Genomic DNA, 24,907 nt, shown 5'->3' on the forward strand with positions numbered 1-24,907 from the left:
CCCATGGATTTGGGGGCCCACTGGAGATCCTGGACCAATTCCCTGTGGGTCCAGAGTGAGGAGTGTATCTGATTCACAGACGCGGCAGGGAGGAGCACGCGAGGATGCTGAACTGGGAACTCTCAGCCTGGCCGGAAGTGGATCACGTCTCCTGAATTCTCAGCCTGCCCGGACTCTCACAGAGCGCCTGGCTCTGCAAACAACAAGCCTGAACGTGCACCGTGGCCAACTCACGTCTGCTCGTGCGCAGGTCCCCCCGACGATGACGATAAATGCAATGGAAGAACACGATGAACACCCACAATCCAACCAAAGTTTCCGGTTGAACTGACGCTACAAAGCATCAACTTAGGATGTAGGCTGTGAGTCGCTGGGAGAAATGCCTTGTGAGGCTCTTGCTGGTGACACAAGGGCGGCTGTCACGAGCTTTGGTGAGCCTCAAAGTCACCTGATGGCCTGTTAAAGGGGTTGCTCTCTGCCTCCCCTCCCTGCAAGCTTCCGACCCGGCAAATCCAGGCAGGAGCCCAGAACTGACGTCTGAGTTCCCAGGAGCCTGTGCAGCTCACGGGCGAGCACGTGGTGCGCACCAGGACCAGAAGCTTCCAAACCCCAGCAAAGGATGGTGCCACTGTGGCTTCCTAAAGCCGTAGTGCCAGCTCTGAGTAACATAAGCACCTGTTCCATGTGAGATTTTTTTCTTTATTTTGTTCTTTATTTCTAGGCCTTCAACAGCCTGCACAGAACTATTCCCCTTGTTTTACAGAAAAGGAAAATTAACCTCAGATCACAGTGTAGGAGTACAGGTTCTTCGGTGTGGGAATCTGGGCTTCCATCTTGCCATGAGGCTGTGGGCACGTTACCTGCTCTCTGCCTTGGTTTCCCCCCTTGGTGGAGTGAGGATCCTGGCAATGCTCTCTGTTGCAAGAACTAAATGATGCCATCGTGGAGAAGCCCTCAGTACAGTGCCTGACCCATAGCAAGAGCTTAATACGTGTTGGTTGGCCCTCAGGCTGCCTTGTCTAGCACACCCAAAGTCAGTAAAAAGAAGTTATTCATTTCCCTCAACCAACCTCAAGTATCTTTGTGGAGGTGGCTGGAATAGAGTTTCCAGTCTTCACGCAAGAAAGGAATCAGGCATGAGACGGAGAGGAGCGAGCAGCAAGGTAGCGAGGTTGAATGGGGTAGGGACCCCTTCAGAACGGACGGGCACCTCTCCAGGCGGAACCTGAGGGAGTGCCCAGCCATTCAGACGGGGGTAGATAAGGTTACTTTGTTTAATGGCAAGAACCTGACACCTGACACCTGACGGGCCAGGCGGACACGTGTCTCGGCACAGGGCTGAGAGCAGTCTGTATGCAGGCTGGGGCTCCTAAGGGAACGGCCCAGTTCTTCCTGCCTTCTCCTTCCTCACACCGTCCTCTCCTGGACAGGGGGTTTTCTGGGTGTGAAGTAGGTAAAATTCCTCCCAAGCTTTTATTACCGGGTAGCCCACTTGGCTCTGGGCACTTTTATTACCGGGTAGCCCACTTAGCTCTGAGTGTTCCTTGGAGGGAAGCCTAGGGTCACCTCTGACGTTGTTGGGGATGGGCAGGACTTTGTAGCTGAAGTACTGGGCTGCATCTGAGACTACAACATTCCTTTCCAAGGCTGCTTTGTTTTCCTTCGGCCCCTCTCAAACCGGCTCATTTCTGTCTTCCCTACCTAACGTCTACACTGGGCCAGATTCCAGGTCTACACAGGGAAATGGGAAACCTTTTATCTGTTTCCCACCTCTTGGCTAACGGCGCCCACTTGGGTGCTCTCTGTCAATACCCGCCTGTCCTCTCTCCGTAGCAGCCCTGGTTTCTAGGATCGTCCCTGGCACACAGTGTGAAATCAAGCCCTTATCCCCTGGCAGTGTTTCCTGGTAACCCAGGTGTGCATATTTTCTTACTAACTACCCTTTTGGTTTTCTGAAATGAATAACTCCCAAGTGCTTTGATCCCAGCACACATGTGTGATGTGTCCCGCAAAGACCAGATACGCGACTGCTCAATACTTTCTGAAGGAAATTGAGAACAGGAAACGGTATTGGGTGAAATGCTTTGGGCTCCCTTCACATCCCTCTTTCAAGGAGTTACTGTGAGGATAGCTCCATATTTTTCCTGAGGGCTTGGTGAACCCATAAGAGAGACTTGTGAGGGGAAGCCTGCAGCCCCACTATTCTATTGGGTGGGCCTCGCCATTCTTACAGGAAAGGAAGGTGGAAAGAGAGCAGTTCAGGATTTACTGTGAAGGACTATTAAACACTGGGGCTAAACAGCTCAGCGCCCATTGCCTCTCTGTGTGATCACCCTAAAATATTCCAAAATTTCCAATGGCGAGTCTCTGAGGATAGCCATTTACTGTTGAGTCTGGGTAAAGTTTGCCAACCAGTGTCGAACAGACAGTTCCAACAAGCCCCTTCTTTTCTGGCTCTTGAGTTGTGTCTGTCCAGGCAGGGCCCCTGGCTGCACTGTGAACTCAGGAGGATTTGTCTAGTATCTGTCAAGGAGGCGCTCAACGCAGGGCCCTGGGCTAAGTGGCTGAGAGGCACCCTCTTCCCTGCTCCCTGTTGGATTTCAAAGAACTCACATAAGGAAGTAGACTAGGTAATATTCTAGGTCGAATTGAGTCCCTTCAAAAAGTTTCAAGACCTAAGGCCTGGACCATGTGAATATGGTAGAAACAAAACCTTTACCAATACCATCAACTCGGGATGAATGAGTCAAAGGTAGAGTGTGCCCTGCATCCACTCTGAATGGTGTCCTTATAACAGGGAAGCCTGGCCACAGAGACTATGGGAGGCAGAGACCAGAGCGACCCATCCACCAGCAGGGAGCACCGAGGGCTGTAGGTGGGCACCAGGGGACTAGCAAAGAGGCACAGAACCAACGGTTCCTCCAAGAGGACCCAACCTCACCAACATGTACCATCCTGTGGGTGAAATGTTGCAACAGCCCACGACAACAGCTTTGCAGTGTTTCACCCAAAGCTTTGTTCACAAGCAGTGTGTCCCGAGCTGCCAAGGCACGCTCCCTCCCTCTGCGATGCAGACATGGTCTCTTCCTGGCCTGTCCCTCCTGTCTCTCCTGCTCTGGGGGAGTCAAGGATGTGCCAGCAGCTACCGCCTGGTGTTGCTCAGCTGGCTGTCCCCACATCTGTAGAGGGAATGTTGGCAACTGCATCAAAGAGTCTTAAGGAATAGCTGACAAATCTTCTCCAGATGGGGCTCTTTGCCCCTGGACAAAGGTGCCCTGACTTCTAGCCCAGCCTTTGTGCCGAAGCTAGAGAAATAACCTTGGCCACGAAGACCAAATTCCACTAACACAATTCCCCAGGTCCACTGAGCTCACCCTGACCATGCCCTTTCCTTCTTCCCGTTCCCCAAAGAGAACCTTCACCTTGCTTTTCTCCAAACACTACCTTCTCAAAATGTCTTAGTGTCAGTAGCAATTATTTCTCTTTAAATTTTTATTTCTTTGAAAGGCAGTGTAATAGGAAGCCTCCATTTGCTGGTTCACTCTCCAAATGTCCACAGCAGCCAGGGCTTGGCCAGGCTGAAGTTGGGAGCTCAGAATCCAATCCAGGCCTCCCCCATGGGTGGCAAAGACCCAAGAACTTGAACTATTACCTGCTGCCTCGCGGGAAGCACATTAGCAGGAAGCTGGATCTGAAGCAGAGCCAGAACTCAAACCCAGGGTCTCAAATAAGGGCCCTGGGTGGCCCAAGCAGCAAGTTAACTGCTGTGCCAAAATGCCCCCCTTAGCAATTGTTGCTAACATTCTCTGTTACTCTGACATCGACTCTGGCTGGTAAATTTGGCATAGCCAGAAAAATTAGACTAATTAATAAATCTCTTAAAGACCATTAAATCAGTAAACTTAGGGAGTTACTTATTTACTTGCAATGCTAATTTAATGAAAACTGCAAAATTTATCTTTGTTTCCAGGATATTTATGACTTGTCCAACAAGAATTTAAATTTGACTTTGATAGCAATTTGTCTTTTTTAACAACACGTGAAACACTTGGCTAGCAGCTTTGTAAGGATCATCATAAATTCAGAGGACAACTGAAGGTCATTGAACACTAGCTGCACTATCAACATATTAATGCAGAAAGCAATAATGGGTCACATCGGTTCTTGTTTAGAGGCCTGGCATAAATACAAAAGACTCCAGTGGCAGAAATTTTAAAGCTCTTGCTTGAAAAGTTTGCAAGACTTGGAGGAAGTCAACCCATCTGGACTTAAATGTCTTCCATCTGCATAGCTGAGGTGAGCTGTGATACACAGGCTGTACAGATGTGGGAGCCAGGGTGAAGGTCAGAGCCCCGCCCTGCTGTACAGAGGAAGGGTCAAACGTGGAGGGGTCAGGTGACCTGCCCGGATCACACAGCTGGCAGGTGACCACCAGGGCCACAGGCTGTTCCCACACATGGCGTCCCACAAGTCTAGTGCTAGTGGCTTCTGGATTTGGCAGGAGACAGACTGTCACAAATGGGCCACAGCAGAGAACACACAATATGGAAACCAGACCCCCTCATGCCTTTCTTCAGGCCTGTCTAGGCAGCTGCGAGTGGCTTCCTGTTATTAAAGTCTCAGCTCGTACCCCTTCTTGATTCCCTGTCTCGCCCTGCCTACCCTCTCCAGTGCTATCTTATCACCTCCTCTCCCAAGCCCCACAGAACTCCACTATTCCCAGTCTGCTGGCTTGATCAGAGTGAAAGGTTGGTTCAGTCCAGAAGGAGTCGCCTTTGTTGGCTCTAAGGAATTGGGGGTTTTCAGACTTTGTGCTGAGACGCACGTTCGCTGGGTATTCGGTACCTACCCAGTCGTGACATCATAGTCACGTCCTCTTCAGCACAGGAATTGGGGACGCACACGCCCACACTGTAGTCAGCTCCATCCTGGGAAACGCAAACATGCATGCTCTTTAATTTCAGGGTTCACGGCGTATGCACAGGTTCATATATGCTAAGCAACACTGCTGTACTGTCCGTAAACTAAGCACATCAGGAGAGGGCAGAGAAGGGTGTTGAAAGCAGAAAAGCTTTCTAGGTTCTTAAGACATGGATTTTCCATTACAGAGCACTTCAAGTGAGTTTCCGGAACATCACATGTACCCAAATGGAAATAAAAGTACACCCCCAGGCCTATCCTGTGGCTTGTTACTTTGAAAGCAGACACTAGTTTGGGAAAATCTGCCTCATTTCATTTCTCTTCCATATTTCAGGTCGTTAGCAGTTGACTCTCTGACAATTTTCAATATAATTGCCAAGTTGCTATGACTTGGTAGCAGGACACAATGTATCAAGTAAGGAACTTACTAATAAATCAAGCTAATAATTAGAATGTCTGTTCCAATAAACAAAAGATCAAATTATAAATGAGAATTTCTGAGATGCTTCTTTTAAATACATAACTAATTTGATTGTGTCAGCCAGTCCTTTCTCTCCAATATCAAAACCATTCATCTGCTTTGAAAATGACATTTGTCTACATGAATGAAGCCCTCAAGCAGTTATTACCCAGGACCTTGGCAGGATGACTCTCCCCATCTCCATGGCTAACCATTACAAGATCATTTTATAGCTTTAATATCAGAGATCTTGGACTTCTTATTGAGTTGTTTCATGCAATTGTTGTTAGCCTACCAGTAATGTGATTTTCTTTAATGTCATGTGACACACATAAAATCCATCTGTGTATTTTACAAAGGACTGTGCCCTTCACAGTTTATTTTCTGAACACTAAAAGGATTAGCCTGCTTTGAAGATAGTGGGCCCTGCAACCTTGGACCACTGATCGAGCAGTGTAGTCATAAAGGCTAGGGCCCAGCTGCTATGATGACCTCAAAGTCTTGTTTGGAGCTCTGCTGCTGAGAAGAGGCTCATGGGTAATGGAAGTCCACTCCCCCTCTGCTGTCTCCCTCAACTGATGCTGAGTCTGGAAGTGTGTTCCAAGGTCCTCAGGGTGATCCACCCTGTACCAAGCATGATGTGATGTCTTGGCAGCAAGGGGCCAGCCTAGGGCTTTGGGGGAGGAGGAGGGGAACGGAGAGAAAACTCAAAACCCAAGTGGTGGAGAGTCTCCACTCTACCCTAGTAACAGCTGAGCCCAAGAAGGAAGAAGAAAGCCACCCAACGCACCCAAGGAGCGTGGACAGAATCATGCTAGCAGAGTTGCCTCCCAGCATTTGACCTTGGATTCCCCATGAAGGTCGTTGAGAGGGCTTACCCCATAAGAAGAATATCTCAGGCCTATGTGGTTTGTGGACAAGGGTCTTGTGTAATGTCCCACACTCAGGCGCTGAGCGAGTTTCTGCTAATGTAAAATTTCATTTTAACTTTTTGCAAAACATCCTAATCTTTTTGTGTCTGATTTTTGTTTTGTTTTGTCATCAGGAAAGGCAGTGTGTGCAGTGGTCTTGGATGCCGTGCCATGGCGTGGAGGTGTCCTCCGAGTGCGAGCGCGTGGGTGCTTGGGCTCACCTGCAGCATGTGAAGTTTGCAGTACTGCCCTTGGAAGCTGCCCGTCGGGGCACGGGTGGAGAGGCACTCGCTGTAGGACCCCAGCCTGTCGAGGTTTCCATTAAGAACGTTGCTCCCAAGCTTCCCCACGGAGTCATACACTGAATTTCAAAGCAAAAGAAGTTGGCAACATGAGCGTCAGCGTGTCACATTCAAAGGAACCTACAGGTACTCAGCTCCATATGTAAACCTATAAACCTATCACATGTATGTGACTGAAAAAAGGAGAGAGGGACCAATGTCCAGCCTAGAGGTTAAAGCACCAGTTAAAATGCCCACAACCCATATCAGAATACCTGGGTTCAATGCCTGGCTCCAACTTCTGACTCCAGCTTCCTAATACGGGCCCTGGGAGGCAGCGGGGATGGCTCAAGTGATTGGGTTCCTGCCGCCCGTATGGAAAACCTGCACCGAGTTCCTAGCTTCTGGCTTTGGCCAAGCCCGGATCTAGACACTGTAGGCATTTCAGAAGTGAACCGTCAGATGGAAGCACTCTCTTTCTCCCCCTCTCTGCCTCCCAAATAAATATTTTTTTAAAAGAGAGAGAAAAAGATCTGCTGAGAATCTACTCTCCATGTCTGTGTTTTGCATCCCCATTCTCCCTGACCACCAGGGAAACAGCAGTGAACTCCCTCATGCTATCCCATGGCTGTCAATAGTTACTGCAAGAGAGTTATTGGTTAAGATGTTTCCTGGGGAGTGAAGAGATATAACTACAACTTGGTAACTTTTCTTTGTCTCCATGTGTATCTAGGGGGAAAAATACTGGTGTCTTTAAATAAAAAATTTGTATCTGGTTTTGTGGGACCTTACATTGCAGAGTTATTTACTGATGGATGGATGGATGGATTTATTAATTACCATCGGAGCAGTGCACAGCACCCCCGCCTGGTCCTGGCCAGGCCCTCTTGGCTGTGTGTCCCACCGCTCGGCTAAGCGTCTGGCCCTCCCTCATCTCTTTGGTTGTATTGGTTGTATTGGTTGTACTTCTTTGAACTCCTTGAGCCGTCTGCTCCCATGACTGTGCTTCAGAGTACTCAGACTGGTCCAATCCATTGTCATTGTCTTACATATCTGTTCCTTGGGGATTTTCATATTGTGACCTTGGCCTCTGCACCCCTGTTCGCTCTGTGAGGTGGAGTGTGCTGAGGGCAGTGTGGACGCCCAGGACACCCAGCATGGCACCTGCTCAGGAATCTAAGAGGTGTGCAGAGGTCCTGGGTGTAGGACAGAAAGACCAGCGTGCCATGGTCACCAGCAATGCCATTTGCTGCTTTACCAGTAACGCTGTCCCTCTTGTAGGGGGGGTTGTTCCCCCTAATTGCTTTAAAGTAGTGGCACTGAGACCGTTATCCACCAGCTTGGGGGCAAAGGGCAGAGGGCAGGGGTGACTGGACAAGGGCCCAGGATCCCTGGCCAGCCCTGACTGCCTGGAAGAGGGGCACAGCACGCCAAAGAGCACTGCCTGACACAGCTGCCTTGGCTGGCGCTGGGACCTCGTGCTCAGGGCCACCGTGGCCTGTGGTTGTCAAAGACTGGCTTGTAGCTTGTGCCCGTGGCGCCTATCCGAGCCTCACCCCCAGAGTCACTGTGGACGTCCATGAGCCTTTTGCAGTAGCCTCGGGTTCACTGACTTCAGATAGGAACTTTGTAGATCCCTTATCTGGAGCTCTGACTCTGCCCTGGAGGGCCTAGGAATCACCTGAGGCTTTTTGCTCCACCCTCACAAAAGATGACTTAGTTGGTCGGGGAGGGGGAGTTAGGCAGGACCAGCTTTTCAGAATTTCCCAGGTGATTCTAACACGCAGCCAGGGTCGATTGCTCTGACGGTTCCGATGGAGTCCAGACTCCTGAGCATGGCCTAAAAGGGCCTTGGTGCTCAGGCTTGTCCCAGCAGCCTCTTCTGCCCAAGCCACGCTCACTTCTCCGCTCCGCCGCAGGACTGCGCTGGGCCGGGGCCTGTGTGTCTTGCTGCCTGAGCTGTCCCCATTCCCCACCTGCCTGGCAATGCACGCGTCATCCCGAGTCTAACCTGAAGGACCGTCTCCCCAGGAAAAGCTCCAGGTGTCCACTGAAAGGTGCGTTGCCCTCTTCATCGTGTACCTCCCTGTCTCCCACAGAGGAGGAAGGGCATGTCTTAATGTCATGAACAGCTGTTGAATTGAAACTTTGAAAAAACTAAATTCCTATGCCCAAGATCCAGTTCCACAATGGTACGAAATCCTCCCTATCAGCAAAGCAACAACACAACTGGACGCATAAACAGACTAGAGGATGCTGGGAGTTCCCTCTCCACCACTCACGGACAGCCGAGGCTCTCCAGATGAAAGTTGAAGAATCTGGAGCTGCAAGAGTTGAAGGAAACAGAAACAAGAGCAGTGTCGATACTGAGCTTGTCTTCCCCCTTAGGTAAGACCTGAGGGGCGGACAGACGGGGACACCCAGTTCTTCATCTGAGAAGGTTGAGTTCATGTTTCTTTCCAATTGCTGTGTTGCTTTATATAAACTGTTTGCATTTGTGGGTTTTTAGCTGAGTTTGTGTGTGCATGCAAAAATTGCATTTACTTTCTGGATATCAACTCCAATGGACAAGGGTGCCCTTTTCCACCCTCATCTCTGTCTCTCTCTCTCTCTGTAACTCTGCCTTTCAAATAAATCTTTCCTCTTTTTTCAGAAGAAGCTAGGGTGCAGGTACCATCCAAATAAACCAAAAAGTACCTCGTGATTGCCACAGGAGGAAGGAATAGACTAGCCTAGTGATGCATCGCACCTGCTACTTCAAATCACACGGCAGTTGCTCCAAGTTTTCATTTTCAGAAGATTGAAAACAAGTTGTTTTCATCCTGGGCTAATTGGCAGGCAGGTTTTCTTTGTCGTGTGGTGTTGATGACGAGTGACTATTAAAGTGCACAGGTGATTAATTTCTGGGTTTGGAGGAAGGAAAGACAATCATCAACTGTCTTAAATTTTATAGTCTGATGCTCTTACACCATGAAGAGAGCAGAAGCTTCTGGAATGCGAGGCCAGAAGCAAACCCTGCAGGAAGTCATCTTCAGCATGAACAGCCAGTGTTTACCAGGCACCTACCAGATCCCGCGTTAGACCGCGGGTCCTTAAGAACTGGAGTTGCATAGTAGTTGATACAGGGCGTATAGGTAGACTGCTGCCTCAAAGGGCCCAGGAAGAGGTCTGAACGTGTTCCCAGTGTCACAGGCTAGTTCCTCGGGCAGGCTGCGTGGGCCTGCTCCACGGTTGATCTTGGGGGGGGGCGGGTTGCAGAACAACCACAGGTGTGTGCACTTCTGTGGCTGCTGCAGCAGATGGCCATGCCCTTGGTGGCTTGAAAGAACAGAAGTGTGGTTTTTGCCATGTTTGAAACCTCTGTGTCGCTGAAACAAGAGTGAAGGTGTGAGCATGACTGGGCCCCTGGAGGCTCTAAGGGGGGTGGGTTCCTTACCTCTGTCAGCTTGGGGGGCTGCTGGCCTCCCTTGCTTTGTGGCCACTCCAGTCCCTGTGTCTGTGGGCAGTCTGTGTGTGAGAGAGCACGTGCAAGATATTCAAGGACAAGGATGTGGCTGGATATAGCTCCCACCCCCGGAGCACCCAGGGGAGTCTCCCATCTAAGACCCTTGCCTTACACCTGCAGAGATGCTCTTCCAGTCTCGGGTTATCAGTCACAGGTTCCAGGAATGAGGATGTGCCTATATTTTGGGGACCATAGTTGATCCCACTAAAGCATGGAGGTCTGGTCTCCGGTGACCCCAGATGTGTGAGGGAGCCCACGGTACTTACTCTCTGGTCAGAGACTTTCCTGGCTTGAGCATCCCTTCTGTCCCTAACGCCAGGACCAGTGGAGGAGTGGGCCCTGAATGAAACGCCCTGCAGTCTGATAGCCAGATGGGAAATGGGCTACATTCAGACGCCAAAAGTCAAGTTAGAGTATCCCATATCCAGAATGCTTGGAGCCATAATTGTTTGGCTTTTTTTTTCTTCTTTGGATTTTGGGATATTTGCATATGCAAGATGAGCTATCTTGGGGACGGGACCCAGTACTAAACATGAAATTGATTTGCTTCATATACACCTTACACACACAGCCTGAACATGGGTGGTACTGGTTTGCTTCATATTTATTTTTTTAAATGAGTTGGGTGAGACAGATAATTCGCATCTGATGACTCCCTCCCCAAAAGCCCACAATAACCAGGGCTCATCTCCTGGAATGAGAGCCAAGAGTCCCGAGTGACACCCCCAGAGGCGGCAGTCTGCGGGGGACATTCCACGGCTGGCACAGTCCTTGGTCCCTGGTGGAGCCTTTGCTCTCCCCATCATGACAAGTTGAGCACCCTTAGTCCCCAAATCCAGCATCCCCAAGGCTCCAAAATCTTAATTGTTGGAGCTCTGATATGATGTGAGTGGAAAACTCCACACCCAGCCTCTTGTGACGGGTCACAGTCAAAATAGACGCCAGCCAGGTGGTCAGCTAGAGGCTCAGCCACTGGCTGGGGATTCTGTGTTCCACTTTGAGATGCCTTGGCTTCAACACCTGGCCCTCTCTTGTGACCCCAGCTTCCTGCTAGTGCAGACCCTGGGAGGCCATGACTGCTCAGGCGAAAGACCGGAAATTCTTTCCTCAGCTCCTGATTGCGCTTTGACCTGGCCCAGGCCTGGTGGGCTCCGGGTGGGCTCCGGGGCGTGAAGGGCTGAGAAAGCCTGGGAGCGAAAGTAGCTGCTTAGGGAATTCAAGGTATTGAGGAGATCGGAGAAGACCGGAAGTGAGAAGCTCTGCAGGCCTCTTGACCAGAGGCCACTGCTAATCTCCCGCTATTATGTCCTGGAGGAAGAAGGTGCCGGAAGACTCAAATCCTGAGAAACCAGGGAGTCACGATACATGGGGTAAAGTTAAAAGTCCACGCAAGGAGGGTTCCCCGTGAGGCCTGGCCTGCCCAGTGTTAGGAACAGGCCAGGCTGGACCTCAGAAATGGCTGTGTGGGCCCGCTACCTCTCGGGAGAAGAGGCCCAGGGCCTACCCGAGACTGATGAACTTGTTATCCTTCCATTCCAGCTGCTCAGTGCTCGCCGTGTTTCTAGAGCGGTTTGTGACAGCATAGCAAGTCTGTACGCATTTCCCAGGGCTGTCTTCCACGCTCCATGAGTGGTCCTGGAGGCTGGACACCTGAAAGCGAGGGCTCGGCAGGACTGGATCCTCCTGTGCCTCTCGGCTCCTGGTGGCTGCCAGCAGTGCTGGGCTTACAGGGCGTCGCTCCAATCTCAGCCTCCTCTGTGGTCTGGTGTTTCCCTGTGCCTGGATCCAAATCTCCCTTGCAGAAGTCGCTGGATTAGGGCTGCCCTTAGCTGGTCTCTATTTCCAGATAACGTCAGATCTGCAGGAACCGGGGAGTAAGGTTTCAGTGTATCTTTTGGGGAAGACAAAATTCAACCTATGCAATCTTCCAAGGGGGTATTATATATTATAGATATGAAAATGCGGCATACTGTGTTAGTTTCTTAGAGTTTCTGTAGCAAAGTACTGCAGACTTAAACAACAGGAATTTGTTTTCTCCGGGGTCTGGAAGCTGTTCTGTGCCAAACCAGGCTGTCGGCAGGGTTGGTTTCTTCCGAGGTCTCTCCTTGGCTTCAAAGTGGCTGTCTTCTTGCTGCGTCATCAAGTGGTCTCCCACTGTGCATGTTTGTCCTACTCTCCTCCTAGAACAGCACCAGCCACTGGGCTAGGGCCTCTCCTACTCATCTCCTTTTGGCTTAATTGTATCTTTGCATGTGAGATTAATATGCAATACCTGTACCTTTTTATAGGGCATGATATAATATTTCAATGCATGTAGACAGTGTACACTGATCAAACCAGGCAATTTGCATATCTATTTCCTAATTTATGCTTAGAGCCTACTAGGTCCTCTCATCCAGTTAATTGAGTATGAAAAGTTACTGTGAACCAGAGTTGCCCCACTGGGCTATGGAACAGTAGCACCCATGGTTTCTGTGGTTTGGTACCCACGGCCCAAAACTCTTCCTGCATCTGGTAAGCTTCATTCTAAATTCAGATCTAGGGCTGATGTGGCACAGCAGGTTAGGCTGCGGCTTCTGATGCCTGCATCCCATATCAGAGTGTCTGTCTGAGTCCTGGCTGTGCCACTTCTCATCCAGCTTCCTGCTCATATGCCTGGGAAGGCAGCTGAAGGTGACCCCAGTGTTTGGGCCCCTGCCACCCTGTGGGACACCAGGAGGGCTATGGCCTGCCTAGACCTAGCTATTACCGTCATTTGAAGAATGAACCAGCAGATAGAAGATCTGTCTCTGCTTTTCAAATAAGTAATGAAATCATTTTTTAAAAAAATGAATTCAGGTTAACTTATTTAAACTTCCACATTTGGGAAGCAGCATGCTTTTTGTCTGTGTTCGCAACACTTAATTCTATTCACTTTGCTGTGAATGTAAGAATTTCATCCTTTCTACAGCTGGAGAATATTTCTTCGTGTATACCTACCATGTTTGCTTTATCCATTCATCTGTCAATGGACACTGAAGTTGATTCGTGTCTGAACTATTGTGAATAGCACTGCAACAAACATGGGCGTGCGGCATCTCTGTAAAACGCTGATTGCACTTCCTTTGACCACACACCCAGAAGTGAGGTAGCTAGCTCATACAGTAGATCTACTTTTAGCTTTTACATTCCCACCAAGAGTGTATAAACATTATCTTTTCTGTGTATCCTTGCCAGTGTGGTTTTTTTTTTTTTTTTGGATTTTTGATAAAAGCCATTTTAATTGGAGTGAGATAATCTCATTGTTCTGATCTGCGTTTTCGTGGTGATAAATGATACTTGCACATTTCCTCATATATTTATTAGCCATTTGTATTTCTTTTGTGAAATATCTATTCAGATTCTCCCTGCCAATAAACCAGATTGCTTTTTCATGGAGTTTTTTGTTTTCTGGTTTTTGTTGTTAAACTCCTTACATACTCTGGATATTCCTCCTTTTTCAGTTGAATTGTTCATAAATATTTCCTCCCATTCTGTCCAATGTCTTTTCACTCTGTTCTCTTTGCTGTGCAGAGCTTCTTGGTTTGATAAAATCCCGTTGTCCTGTCTTACTTTTGTTGCCTGTGCTTTGGGGGTCCTGTCCAAAAAAAATCACTTATGCTAATGTCTTTGTTAAACCTATGTTTTCTTCTCATAGTCTCGGGTCTTGTGTTTAGATTTTGATCAATTTTTAGTTGACTTTGTGTATAGGGTGAGAAGCAGGGCACTGTTGCAAATTTGAATCTTCTGCACTGTTTTCCTAGTCCTGCTTATTGAAGAGTGTCCTTTGTCCAGTGCGTGTTTGGTAGCTTTGTTGAAACTCATTTGGCTATGGATTCATAGATTGATGTCTACATAGGTCTGTGTGTCTTGTTTTTATTCCAGGACCATGCTGTTTTGGTTAAAATAGCGCCGTAATATGTCTTGAAATCTGATACTATGGTACCTTTAGCTTTGTTCTTTTTAGCACAAGATTGCTTTGGCTGTTGGGAGGTCTTTTAAGTGTCCATATGAATTTTAGGATTGTTTGTTCTAGTTCTGTGAATTATGTCATTGATATTTTAATAGGGACTGCACTGAATCTTTAAATAGCTTTGGGCAGAATGGGCATTTTAATGCATATTCTAATCCATGAACATGGAAGTTCTTTCCATTTCTTTTGGTGTCTTGTTCAATTTCTCTTATTACTGTGTTGTAACTTTCACTGTGGAGGTCTTTCATATCTTTGGTTAAATTTATTCCAATATATCTGTAGCTATGAGGATACTTCAAAAAGTTTATGGGAAGAGCAAATTAAAAGATAAGCTTATTTGGGTATAAATTTTAAAGCCTTGCAAAATTATTTCATAATACATCTTCCATTGAGCTCTTTGATAGACTAGAGTATGCATGGATTTCAAAAGTTTTTTGCACCAAAATATTTTTGATTCTCCATGAACACTGTTAGGTACCCTTAGATTGTGAATGGAATTGCTCTTATTTCTTGTTCATTGGTGTGTAAAAATGCTACTGACTTGTACATGGTGATTTTGTATTCTACAACTGAGTTTCAGTTCTAGTCTTTTTGATAGATTCTCTAGGTTTTTTTTTTTTTTTTAATAGAATCATATCTGTGCAAATAGGAATAATTTGACTTTGTCCCTTCCTATTTGTATGCCTTTTCTTTCTTTCTCTTGCCTAACTGCTCTGGCTAACACTTCTGGAGTGCACTGAATGAGAGCAGTGAGAGTTGCATATCCTTGTCTGATTCCAGATCTTAGAGGAAATGCTTTGGCTTCCCCCGTTGAATATGATCTTTTCTGTGGGTTTGTCATATATGGCCTTTGATTATGTTGATGTATGACTCTTTTAGACCTAATTTGTTCAGGGTTTTTATCATGAAAGGAGGTTGGATTTTTTTCAGCTTTTTCTGTAGCTATTGAGATGATGCCAAAGCTTTTATCCTTAATTCTGTTGATATGATGGATTATGTTATTGATTTGTATATGTTGAAATATCCCTGTGTCCCCAGGGTAAATCCCACAGGATCATGGTGAATAATCTTTTTGATGTGCTGTTGGATTTGATTTACTAAGACTTCACTGAAAACGTTCATATATGTGTTCATCAGGGATACTGGTCTGCCGTTGTCTTTGATGTTTATCTCTTTTAAAAATCCTATGTGTGGACCCCAAAGAGTTGGGGGGGGAATTAAAAGATAAATTTATTTTGGTGCAGCAATTTTAAATCTATGCATAGTCTTTTCATAATACATTTTTATAAGCTTTTTAAAGATCGCTTATGTTTCCAAATACAATCATATTCTGAGATATTGGGGTTAGGACCTCAACCTCTGAATTTGAGGAAAGCACAATTCAGCCCATAATACAAATTAAAAATAACAATGAAATCTAGAATATTCCTTAGTACAAACTGCACATGTAGCTAGTTGATTCTCACAGAATCCTTTCACTGTTTGCGAGCCTGCTGTCCCTAGCCAATCCATGGTATGGTGCTGACATGAATTTTGGTTGATACTTTTGTTTATCTGAAGGAGTAATAAGGCTGTGAAACAAGATGTACGCCACAATTTCACTGATTCCATACGTGAGCAACTCTTGCTGACTCAGATGGCCGTCTGAGTGCTGGAATATTTCCTCATCTTTCTGTGCTGTTCATAGCGTAGTTACAGATCCTGCACTTCCTTCATGCTACATGTACATTCTTCACCATTTCTCCATCATGACTTTAAGTCTAGAAGGCCAACAAATGAATCGAGTGGTTGGGAACCTCCTTGGTGGTGCCTTCCCACTGTGGCTGCCTGCTGGGGGGAAGTTAGAAGGCCCTGGGCAGTAGCATACCATAACGCTGACCATAGAGACCCAGGGACATAATAGCTGCAAGGGCACTGATAATAGTTTATCATACTACGCCGGCGCCGCAGCTCACTAGGCTAATCCTCCGCCTTGCGGCGCCGGCACACCGGGTTCTAGTCCTGGTCGGAGCACCGGATTCTGTCCCGGTTGCCCCTCTTCCAGGCCAGCTCTCTGCTGTGGCCAGGGAGTGCAGTGGAGGATGGCCCAAGTGCTTGGGCCCTGCACCCCATGGGAGACCAGGATAAGTACCTGGCTCCTGCCATCGGATCAGCGTGATGCACCGGCCGCAGCGGCCATTGGAGGGTGAACCAACGGCAAAGGAAGACCTTTCTCTCTGTCTTTCTCTCTCTCATTGTCCACTCTGCCTGTCAAAAAAAAAAAAATAGTTTATCATACTACTAGATTTTACTATTTTTTGAATATTACTTTTGTCCTTAATTGTAGATATGTATGACTTAGCCATTAACGATAACTGTTGAACAATTGGCTTGACAATCTTAACAACTGGCTCTCTCATGTCAGCACAGACCAGCTGTTGCACACTGCTAGGCCTAGGAATCAGACTTGTAAAAAATTTTGCCATCAATGTTTAGAATTGAGAAAACACAAGTGAGTACACTTGTCGAGAAAGGTGACGTGACTTGGGCAAGGTCACACAGTTGCTGGCTCAGACTGCATGAGACCCCAGGCCTCGGGACAGCCTATCTAACACCATATGGACAGTTCCACATGTTGTTGGAAAAACCTGACCAGGTTACAAGGAAAGTGTAAGAAAGAAAGGAGCAGAGTGCTGCTAAGAGGAAGGTTCCAGGGGCCAAGTCTAGAGGGAAGGAGAGAGAGGCCCGATCATCAGCACAGGGCGTCACGGATGGGTTTGTCTAGGAGTTGGAAATAGGTGAGTGTTAAGGAAGAAGACAGCTAACGCTGTAGTGGTCCAGGAGGAAGACAACTGAAGGGGAGAAAACTCGTTAATCAGGAAGCTGGATGTCAGCCATCTTAGTTTTGTGCGTAAGAGATTTACTGAATATGTATTTCCACAGATGACGGAGTTTGCAACAGTAACAAAACCGGAAGCAAAGGCACCAGAACACTGGAACACGTGCATGAAGGCTTGGGCAGAAAATAGGGGCAAAAAAATATATATAGCACTTCAAAATGGTGGTAGAAAAAAAGGAATTAAGAGACAAGTTGATTTTGGTGCAAAAAAAAAAAAATGAAACCTAGGTATGGTTTTTATCATATGCATTTGCCATGAACTTTTTGAAGATTCTGCTATGCATGGATTTCAAAGAAATTCTTCTTACCAGAACCAGCTTATGTTCTAATTCTGTTGTACACAAAATTGAGTCAGCCTCCTAAGTCCCCAAGACCTGAGAGGGCGGCAGAATCAAAGCACCCGAGAGTGTTGGGTGGATTTTGTTCCCAGTAAGGCAGTGGGTGTGTTATCTACTGGAAAACCAGTGGTCAGAGGATGGTAGAAAGGGCAATAGGAGGTCTTGTTTTAGAATTAGCACTCCTGCAGTATTCTTCCCCACACTGAACCCACCTGACTGCTGCCAGAATGAGTCTGATGAGCAGTCTCTGGCCTGTTCTGGAAGGCCCAACATCCCTGCAGGGGTTTCAGGGGCCCTCTCTCCGCCTCATTCCTCAGCCCCCTGCCCGTTATCCCAGGACCTGAGAGCCTATGCCCCTTACCAGCACTGGGCTTTGGGATTGGAAATGGCACTTTAAAATGTCCTAGTAAATGCAGTGTGTAAGTTAAAAGGTACACAGGGGAAACAAATGCCTGTGTTCTCATCACCCAGCTTGAAAGTAAGTTCAGCCCCTAGGCTGAGTGGGAGGTTTCCTTCCAAACTTCTGTTTCTCAACATACTGCAGGCCTATAGCAAACGAGAACCTTCATGAGCACGTATGGCTTAGCTGCTGTGTGGCATCTCCTTGCAGTGCTGGGGTGGTTCTTTTTTTTAATTTCTGTGTGGCCCCTCTATGTTGATACATATCGCTCTACATATTGCTGGTGTGTGTTGCCCTTGTTGGTCCTTCTAGCCAATGACCTAATGTGCAGACTCCACTGTCAGGATTGGAGCCCATGTCCTCTATCTCTGCCACTCACTGCAGGCAGGACACTTGACATCTCTGTAGCTCAGTTTCCTCATTGATAGAGGTGATAATGACTGTTAGCCATATCTGAGGCTGGGGGGCTGGGGGCTGCAAGGGACGGCTCCCGCCCAGGGCTGGCATCGGAGCCTGCCCTGTAGAAGTACTCACGGAGCACTGACTCTGATTCTTTGATCCGCATGGCAGTCAGGAAAACAATAATGAGAACCAAGGTCAGAACCACACGCTGTGCTTCAGAAATCTCGGGCAAAATGTCAAGGCCACAGTGCCACGTATTTTCTGGTACATTAGAATGAAATCGGTTAAAACAATCTCACTTATGCCTATCACATAACTCCCTTTTGAAATAGCTTGGAAATTTTTAACTTAAAGAAGGAACATGATTGGTGCGTGACCATGGTAACTTGTACAGCTTTTGCTCGGTGGTGACGCACAAGGACAGTAAGTGACACCACCTCGCCACCAGAAATACACACGAGTCATTGCACCTTCTGGATTCTCTTGGCTCACTTAGTAGGCCAGAGCTTGTGCGAATGTTCCCTATCAGTATCATAATATCATAATATCAGCAAAACATAATCAATTCCAACATGTGACTTAAAGAAGGGTATTGAATCAAATGGATTTCTGTTTAACCCCCCATTTTATTAAATACTAGGACATTAATCCAGTGGAAAATGGTAAATAATTGCTTGAGTTCATATGCCGCTGTGAACTACTATTAGATCAAACTTTGATTTACCTCGATGGTATATACTACATGACCAATATGAGCAATTTGGTATATATTGCATGAGTAAGTGCTCTTCAACACAAAATAAACTAGTCATGCACTCGAAATGGAAATGGAAACTGCCACGTCAGTCGATCTGGCTTTGGAAAGAGTGAGTGTTTACATCTCCTTGTGAGTGGTTTCCCATTAGCATCAACAATGAATCTTTCTCCTGAAGGAGAGGTTGCCCCACTGAAAACAAATCCGACTTCCTGCCCACTGCATACAGGAAAGCTGGATGTGCCCTTAGTTGGAAGAATAATGTTGGAAAAGTAACAAAACAAACCGGGGCCGCACGGAGGCCTCCATCTCGCATGCAGAAGGTGGCCTACAGTCTCGCTTCTTCCTGCTCAAGCCAGCACATTTAGCAAGCACGCCTTAGAATTCCCCATCCAGCACGCATGGCAAAAGTTTTCCCTGCATAATGAAGCAACTCATTACCGAAGGCAGACTAAATGTTTAGAAACAGAAATAAACCAAGGTAGCTCCTACAGCAGTGAAATGTTACCCGTGTCAGCAATGCTAAACAGCATTGCACAATTTACAAACAGTTCTCATCTTTTAAGACATTGGTCCACAAAGATTGCTTCCAGCTAAACGGACAGATCTGCAGTCAAAATTCCTCCCCCGCCCCAGATTGCTGGCGTACTTTGTAAACTAAGGCACGTCTTGTCTTCCCTGTTTGGTTCTGTGTTTTTTAATTCGGCAAAATCTAACACGTTTCAAGCATGAACCTCGGCCCGCCTTGTGTCCACCTACCCAATGGGCCAGAGAAACCCACTTACTTCTTAAAGCGTATTCTTTGGGCTTCATTGAATTCAGATCAGAAAGGAATTCATCAGTATCTTGCATGCACTTGAGAGAAATGTTTCTTGCAGGAAAACCGAAAGGGAATTGAAACTGGAAAGAGAGCAGGCCAAGTAGTAAAGCCAGGTCCCTCATTGCCTCTGAAGCCGCTGGGATAAACCACCCTTCAAAGACGAAGGCCCTTATATTCAGGAAGCACTTGTCTGTGACATGTTGGAGGCAGATGTGACATTGCTCACTTTTTAACAGGCAGAGCGACAAGCTCCATCTCCGAGCCACCTGCAAAGCGGCGGTGCTGGGCAAACCATGGAAACCGATTGATGCACAATTTGTAATTGCTGAATAAATGGCGCCGTGGCTGTGGGCACCGCTGAGCACCTGGCTCCTTTAGTTATGCAGATTACCGTCTCCAGCTACCGTGAAAGCGGCTGGGTGTCCTCTGCTTAGATGGTCTGCTGGGTTGGAAAAACGTTGTGACGGTGTTAAGTGGCAGTGTTTGCTTTTTGTCCAAGAGCAATGATGAATCCAATGGATAAATCATGAGGAATCTTCAAAAAGTTCATGGAAAATACATGCAATAAATGGGAATTTCAACATGTTTTCGCCTTTAAGATCAGTTTACCTTTTAATTCAACTTTTTGATGAACCTATTTCCTTTTTAGGAGAGGCAAATTCACTCTTCTAAACTCTAAATCATTTATAGGAATACAGACAGATAGAGGCACTTCAGATACTATTGGGAAGCCATCAAGAAACACATTAGGGGCCGGCGCCGCGGCTCACTAGGCTAATCCTCCACCTAGCGGCGCCGGCACACCGGGTTCTAGTCCCAGTTGGGGCGCCGGATTCTGTCCCGGTTGCCCCTCTTCCAGGCCAGCTCTCTGCTGTGGCCAGGGAGTGCAGTGGAGGATGGCCCAAGTGCTTGGGCCCTGCACCCCATGGGAGACCAGGAAAAGCACCTGGCTCCTGGCTTCAGATCAGCACGGTACACCGGCCGCAGCGCGCCGGCCATTGGAGGGTGAACCAACGGCAAAAGAAGACCTTTCTCTCTGTCTTTCTCTCTCTCACTGTGCACTCTGCCTGTCAAAAAAAAAAAAAAAAGAAAGAAAGAAAGAAAGAAAGAAAGAAAGAAAGAAACACATTAGGGTCCACAACTAAGAAAAATTGATTTTTTGAATAACATATTTTATCACATGGAAAGAAAACTCTTATTGGAAAGGCCAATGAATCCTTCACTGTCATCCTAGCCTTGTTCTAAGTCATAAAATACAACACTTAAATGAAATTCTTTTCTAAAGAGTCAAAACCTACTTTTGCTAGCTTTGTGATTCATTTCCCTGAGTATTAAAGAGTTCAGTACAAACATTTTTAATAACAGTGTCATGTTACCTAGTACATGAACATGTTTTACATTCTCCCCTCCTGGATATGGTTACTCCTAATACATGAGTGTTTAGTCTTTGAGAATTTTCTAAATAAATACTAAAGTCTAAAGGTGAGCATGTTGGTGTACACACATTTTTTTGTTATTTTTTAAATTATATAGGGAACAGATTTCATGAATTTTTCCCCAGAAGCCTTTTATTTAAGGGAGGCAAACTTCATACATTTCATAATATAACTTTAGGGACGCCATACCCTCCCTCCAAGCCATGCTCCCAATCCTCTTCCTCATCCCTCTCCTATTCCCATTCTTATTTATTGAGATCTATTTTCAATTAACTTTATACACATATGATTATACTAAGTAAAGAGCTCAACAATATAAAAAAGTTACTCAACAGTCAAGACAAGGGCTGTTCAAAATCATCACATCTCAAAGTGTCAATTTCACTTCTATAGATTGCCTTTTAGAGCTCTTAGTTATCACAGACCAGAAAGAACATGTAGTATTTGTCCTTTGGGACGGCCTTATTTTACTAAGTATGATGTTTTCCATATTCATCCACTTTGTTGCAAATGACCAGATTTCATTTCTTGGTTTTTGTTTTTTTTGTTTTGTTTTGTTTTGTTTTGTTTTGTTTGTTCTTGTCTTCCTGCTTTTTACCACTGTGTAGTATTCCATGGTGTACATATCCCATAAATTCTTTATCTAGTCATCAATTGATGGGCATTTAGATTGAGTTCATATCTTAGCTATTGTGAATTGAGCTGTAATAACCATGGGGGTGCAGATAACTCTTTTATTTGCTGATTTCATTTCCCTTGGGTAAATTCCCAGGAGTGGGATAGCTGGGTCATATGGCAGGTCTATATTCAGATTTTTGAGGTATCCCATACTGTCATCCATAGTGGTTTTACCAGTTTATATTCCCACCAACAGTGGATTAGGGGATCTTTTTCCCCACATCCTCACCAGCATTTGTTGTTGATTTCTGTATGAAAGCATTCTAACTGGGGTGAGATGAACCCTCATTGTGGTCTTGATTTGCATTTCCCTGATGGCTAGTGATCCTATAGATTTTTTTCATGTGTCTGTTGGCCATTTGGATTTCCTCATTTGAAAAATGTCTAAGTCCCTGGCCCATTTCTTAACTGGGTGGTTTGTTTTGTTGTGGAGTTTCTTGAGCTCTTTACATATCGTGGCCATCAATTCTTTATCAGTTGCATAGCTTGCAAATAATTTCTCCCATTCTGTTGGTTGCCTCTTCACCTTGCTGAGTGTTTCTTTGGCTGTCCAGAATCTGCTCAATTTGATGTAATCCCACTTGTAAATGTTGGCTTTGATTGCCTGTGCCTCTGAGTCTTGACCAAGTACGCTGACTATGCCAATGTCTTGAGGGTTTCCCTGATGTTCTCTAATGATTTGATGGTTTGAGGTCATAGGTATAGTTCTTTAATCCATTTTGAACTGATTTTTGTGAAAGGTGTAAGGTAGGGGGTCCTGCTTCATACTCCTGCATGTGGAAATGTAGCTTTCTCAGCACCATTTGTTGAATAGAGTCCTTGCTCCAAGGATTGATTTTAGCTCCTTTGTCAAACATAAGTTGGTTACAGATGCTTGGATTGATTTCTGGCATTTCTATTCTGTTCCATTGGTCTATCCATCTGTTTTTGTTCCTGTACCAGGCTGTTTTGATTATAACTGCCTTGTAGTAGGTCTTAATATTTGGTATTGTTATGCCTCCAGCTTTGCTTTTGTGATATAAGATTGCTTGAACTGTTTGAAGTCTCCTGTATTTCTGTATGAATTTCGTCGTCATTTTTTCTATACCTGAGAAGAATGTCTTTGGTATTTTGATTGATATTGCATTGAATCTTTAAATGGCTTTTGGTAGTATGGACATTTTGATGATAATGACTCTTCCAATCCACGAACATGGAAGACTTTTTATTTGTATCTTCTATTTCTTTAGTGTTTTGTAATTTTCATTGTAGAGATCTTTGACATCCATGTTTAAATTTATTCCAAGGTATTTGATTTTTTTTGGTAGCTACTGGAAATGGGATTGATCTTAGAAGTTCTTTCTCAGCTGTGGCATTGTCTGTGTATAAAAAGGCTGTTTATTTTTGTGTGTTGATTTTGTATCCTGCTACTTTATTTACCAAACTCTGAGTTCCAGTAGTCTCTTAGTGGAGGCTTTCGATCCTCTACATATAGAATCGTGTCATCTGAAAATAGGGATAGTTTGACTTCCTCCTTCCCAGTTTGTATCCCTTTTATTTCATTTGCTTTCCTGATGACTCTGGCTAAAACTTCCAGGATTATATTGAATAGCAGTGGTCAGAGTGGGCATGCTTGTCTAGTTCTGGGTCATAGTGGGAGTGCTTCCAACTTCTCTCCATTCAGTAGGAAGCTGGCTGTGGGTTTGTCATAAATTGCCTTGATTGTGTTGAGGAATGTTCCTTCTATACCAAATTTGCTTTGTTTTTTATCATGAAAAAGTGTTTCATCAAATGCTTTCTCTGCGTCTGTTGAGATAATCATATGGTTTTTGTTCTTCAGGTTTTTTTTTTTTATAGAGAATGTACTTTTTTAAAAAAAAAAAGATTTTATTTATTTGAGAGGTAGAATTATAGACCATGAGAGGGAGAGACAGAAAAATCTTCCTTCCATTGGTTCACTCCCCAAATGGCCGCAAAGGCCAGAGCTGCGCCAATCCAAAGCCAGGAGCCAGGAGCTTCCTCCAGGTCTCCCATGTGGGTACAGGGTCCCAAGGACTTGGGCCATATTCTGCTTTCCCAGGCCGCAGCAGAGAGCTGGATTGGAAGAGGAGCAGCCGGGACTCAAACCGGCACCCATATGGGATGCCGGCACCACAGACGGAGGATTAACCCACTGTGTCATGGCGTCGGCCCCTAGTTTTCATTTGTTAATGTGATGTATCACACTGACTTCGTGAACGTTGAAGCAGCCCTGCATACCAGGGATAAATCCCACTTGATCTGGGTGGATGATGTTTCTGATGTGTTGTTGGATTCGATTGGCTCGAATTTTCTTGAGGATTTTTGCGTTTATGTTCATCAGGGAAATTGGTCTGTAGTTCTCTCTCTGTGTCTTTTCCAGATTTAGGAATTAAGGTGATACTGGCTTCATGGAAAGAATTTGGGAGGATTTCCTCCCTTTCAATTGTTTTGAATAACTTGAAGAATTGGAGTTAGTTCTCTAAATGTCGGGTAGAATTCAGCAGTGAAGCCATCTAGTCCAGGGCTTTTCTGTTGGTGTAGTCTCATGCTCCCCTCTTCTCAAAGGAAACCAGTGCCTGGGCGCTAGCCCCAGCGGGTACATCATTCATCCGTGGTGCTGCAAGAACCACACAAAGGATCCATGTAGTCCTTGGTGTAAGCACAGTTCCCTCAGCAGTGACCTTCACCAGGGAGTCAGGGAGCCCTGGGCATGTGGAGCTGCCCACAGTGACTGCCCAAAGCCCCAGCCACACCCTGTGCCCTCCCACGCAGCCACAGTGTTTTCACTGTCAGGAGCTCCCAGCCCCCCGTCAGTTCTCCCTGCCAGGCTCGGGCATCTCCTCGGAGCTGGTTGCTGGTGTGGTTGTTACATATGTCCAAATGGCGCCTGCCTCGCTCTGCTTGTTATAGGACACAGGTGCAGGCTGCTTGGGGGAGAGAAACGTGCCCCCATTGTTCCTCCTCCAGGTTGGCAGGTACACTGTCCCCTACAGGGCTCCAAGTCATATTCAAACAAGGCTCTTCCCACAGCTTTATTGCTCGGGTCTTGGGCTGCTGGAGTCTGGTCTCACCTCTATCCAAAGCTGGTGCCGAGGCTCTCAGCTGCTGGGGTCCTGAGTTGTGCACATCCACA

At 46.2% G+C, this 24,907-nt stretch overlaps 1 protein-coding gene and 1 long non-coding RNA gene across 8 annotated transcripts in view; one reads left to right on the plus strand and one right to left on the minus strand.

Annotated features, from left to right (window-relative positions):
- Window positions 1-20,206, minus strand: part of LOC100354357 (O-acyltransferase like protein) — a 57,466-nt gene extending 37,260 nt beyond the window's left edge. The window contains exons 1-3 of one of the 2 annotated variants that reach the window (XM_051851882.3): window positions 19,626-20,204; window positions 6,513-6,652; window positions 4,850-4,928 (exon numbers count right to left, since the gene is read on the minus strand). In XM_051851882.3, the coding sequence (XP_051707842.3) occupies window positions 4,850-4,928; window positions 6,513-6,652; window positions 19,626-19,782 (376 nt within the window). In that variant the 5' untranslated portion in view covers window positions 19,783-20,204. Of the gene's footprint in view, window positions 1-4,849; window positions 4,929-6,512; window positions 6,653-19,625 lie in introns of both variants that reach the window. The other variant, XM_089305052.1, reaches the window with a different exon arrangement.
- LOC149123699 (uncharacterized) overlaps window positions 1-24,907 on the plus strand; it is a 45,064-nt gene that overhangs the window by 4,935 nt on the left and 15,222 nt on the right. For 3 of the 6 annotated variants that reach the window (XR_016213951.1, XR_016213949.1, XR_016213948.1), the window contains exon 2: window positions 6,426-8,960. This is a non-coding gene — a long non-coding RNA (uncharacterized LOC149123699). Of the gene's footprint in view, window positions 1-3,970; window positions 4,297-6,425; window positions 8,961-16,990; window positions 19,620-24,907 lie in introns of those variants that run through there. The other 3 variants (XR_016213952.1, XR_016213953.1, XR_016213950.1) reach the window with 3 other exon arrangements.

The sequence above is a fragment of the Oryctolagus cuniculus genome, chromosome 10 (genome assembly GCF_051225735.1).
Source record: "Oryctolagus cuniculus isolate XC-2025 breed Fujian yellow rabbit chromosome 10, ASM5122573v1, whole genome shotgun sequence".
NCBI classification, from domain to species: Eukaryota; Metazoa; Chordata; class Mammalia; order Lagomorpha; family Leporidae; genus Oryctolagus; species Oryctolagus cuniculus.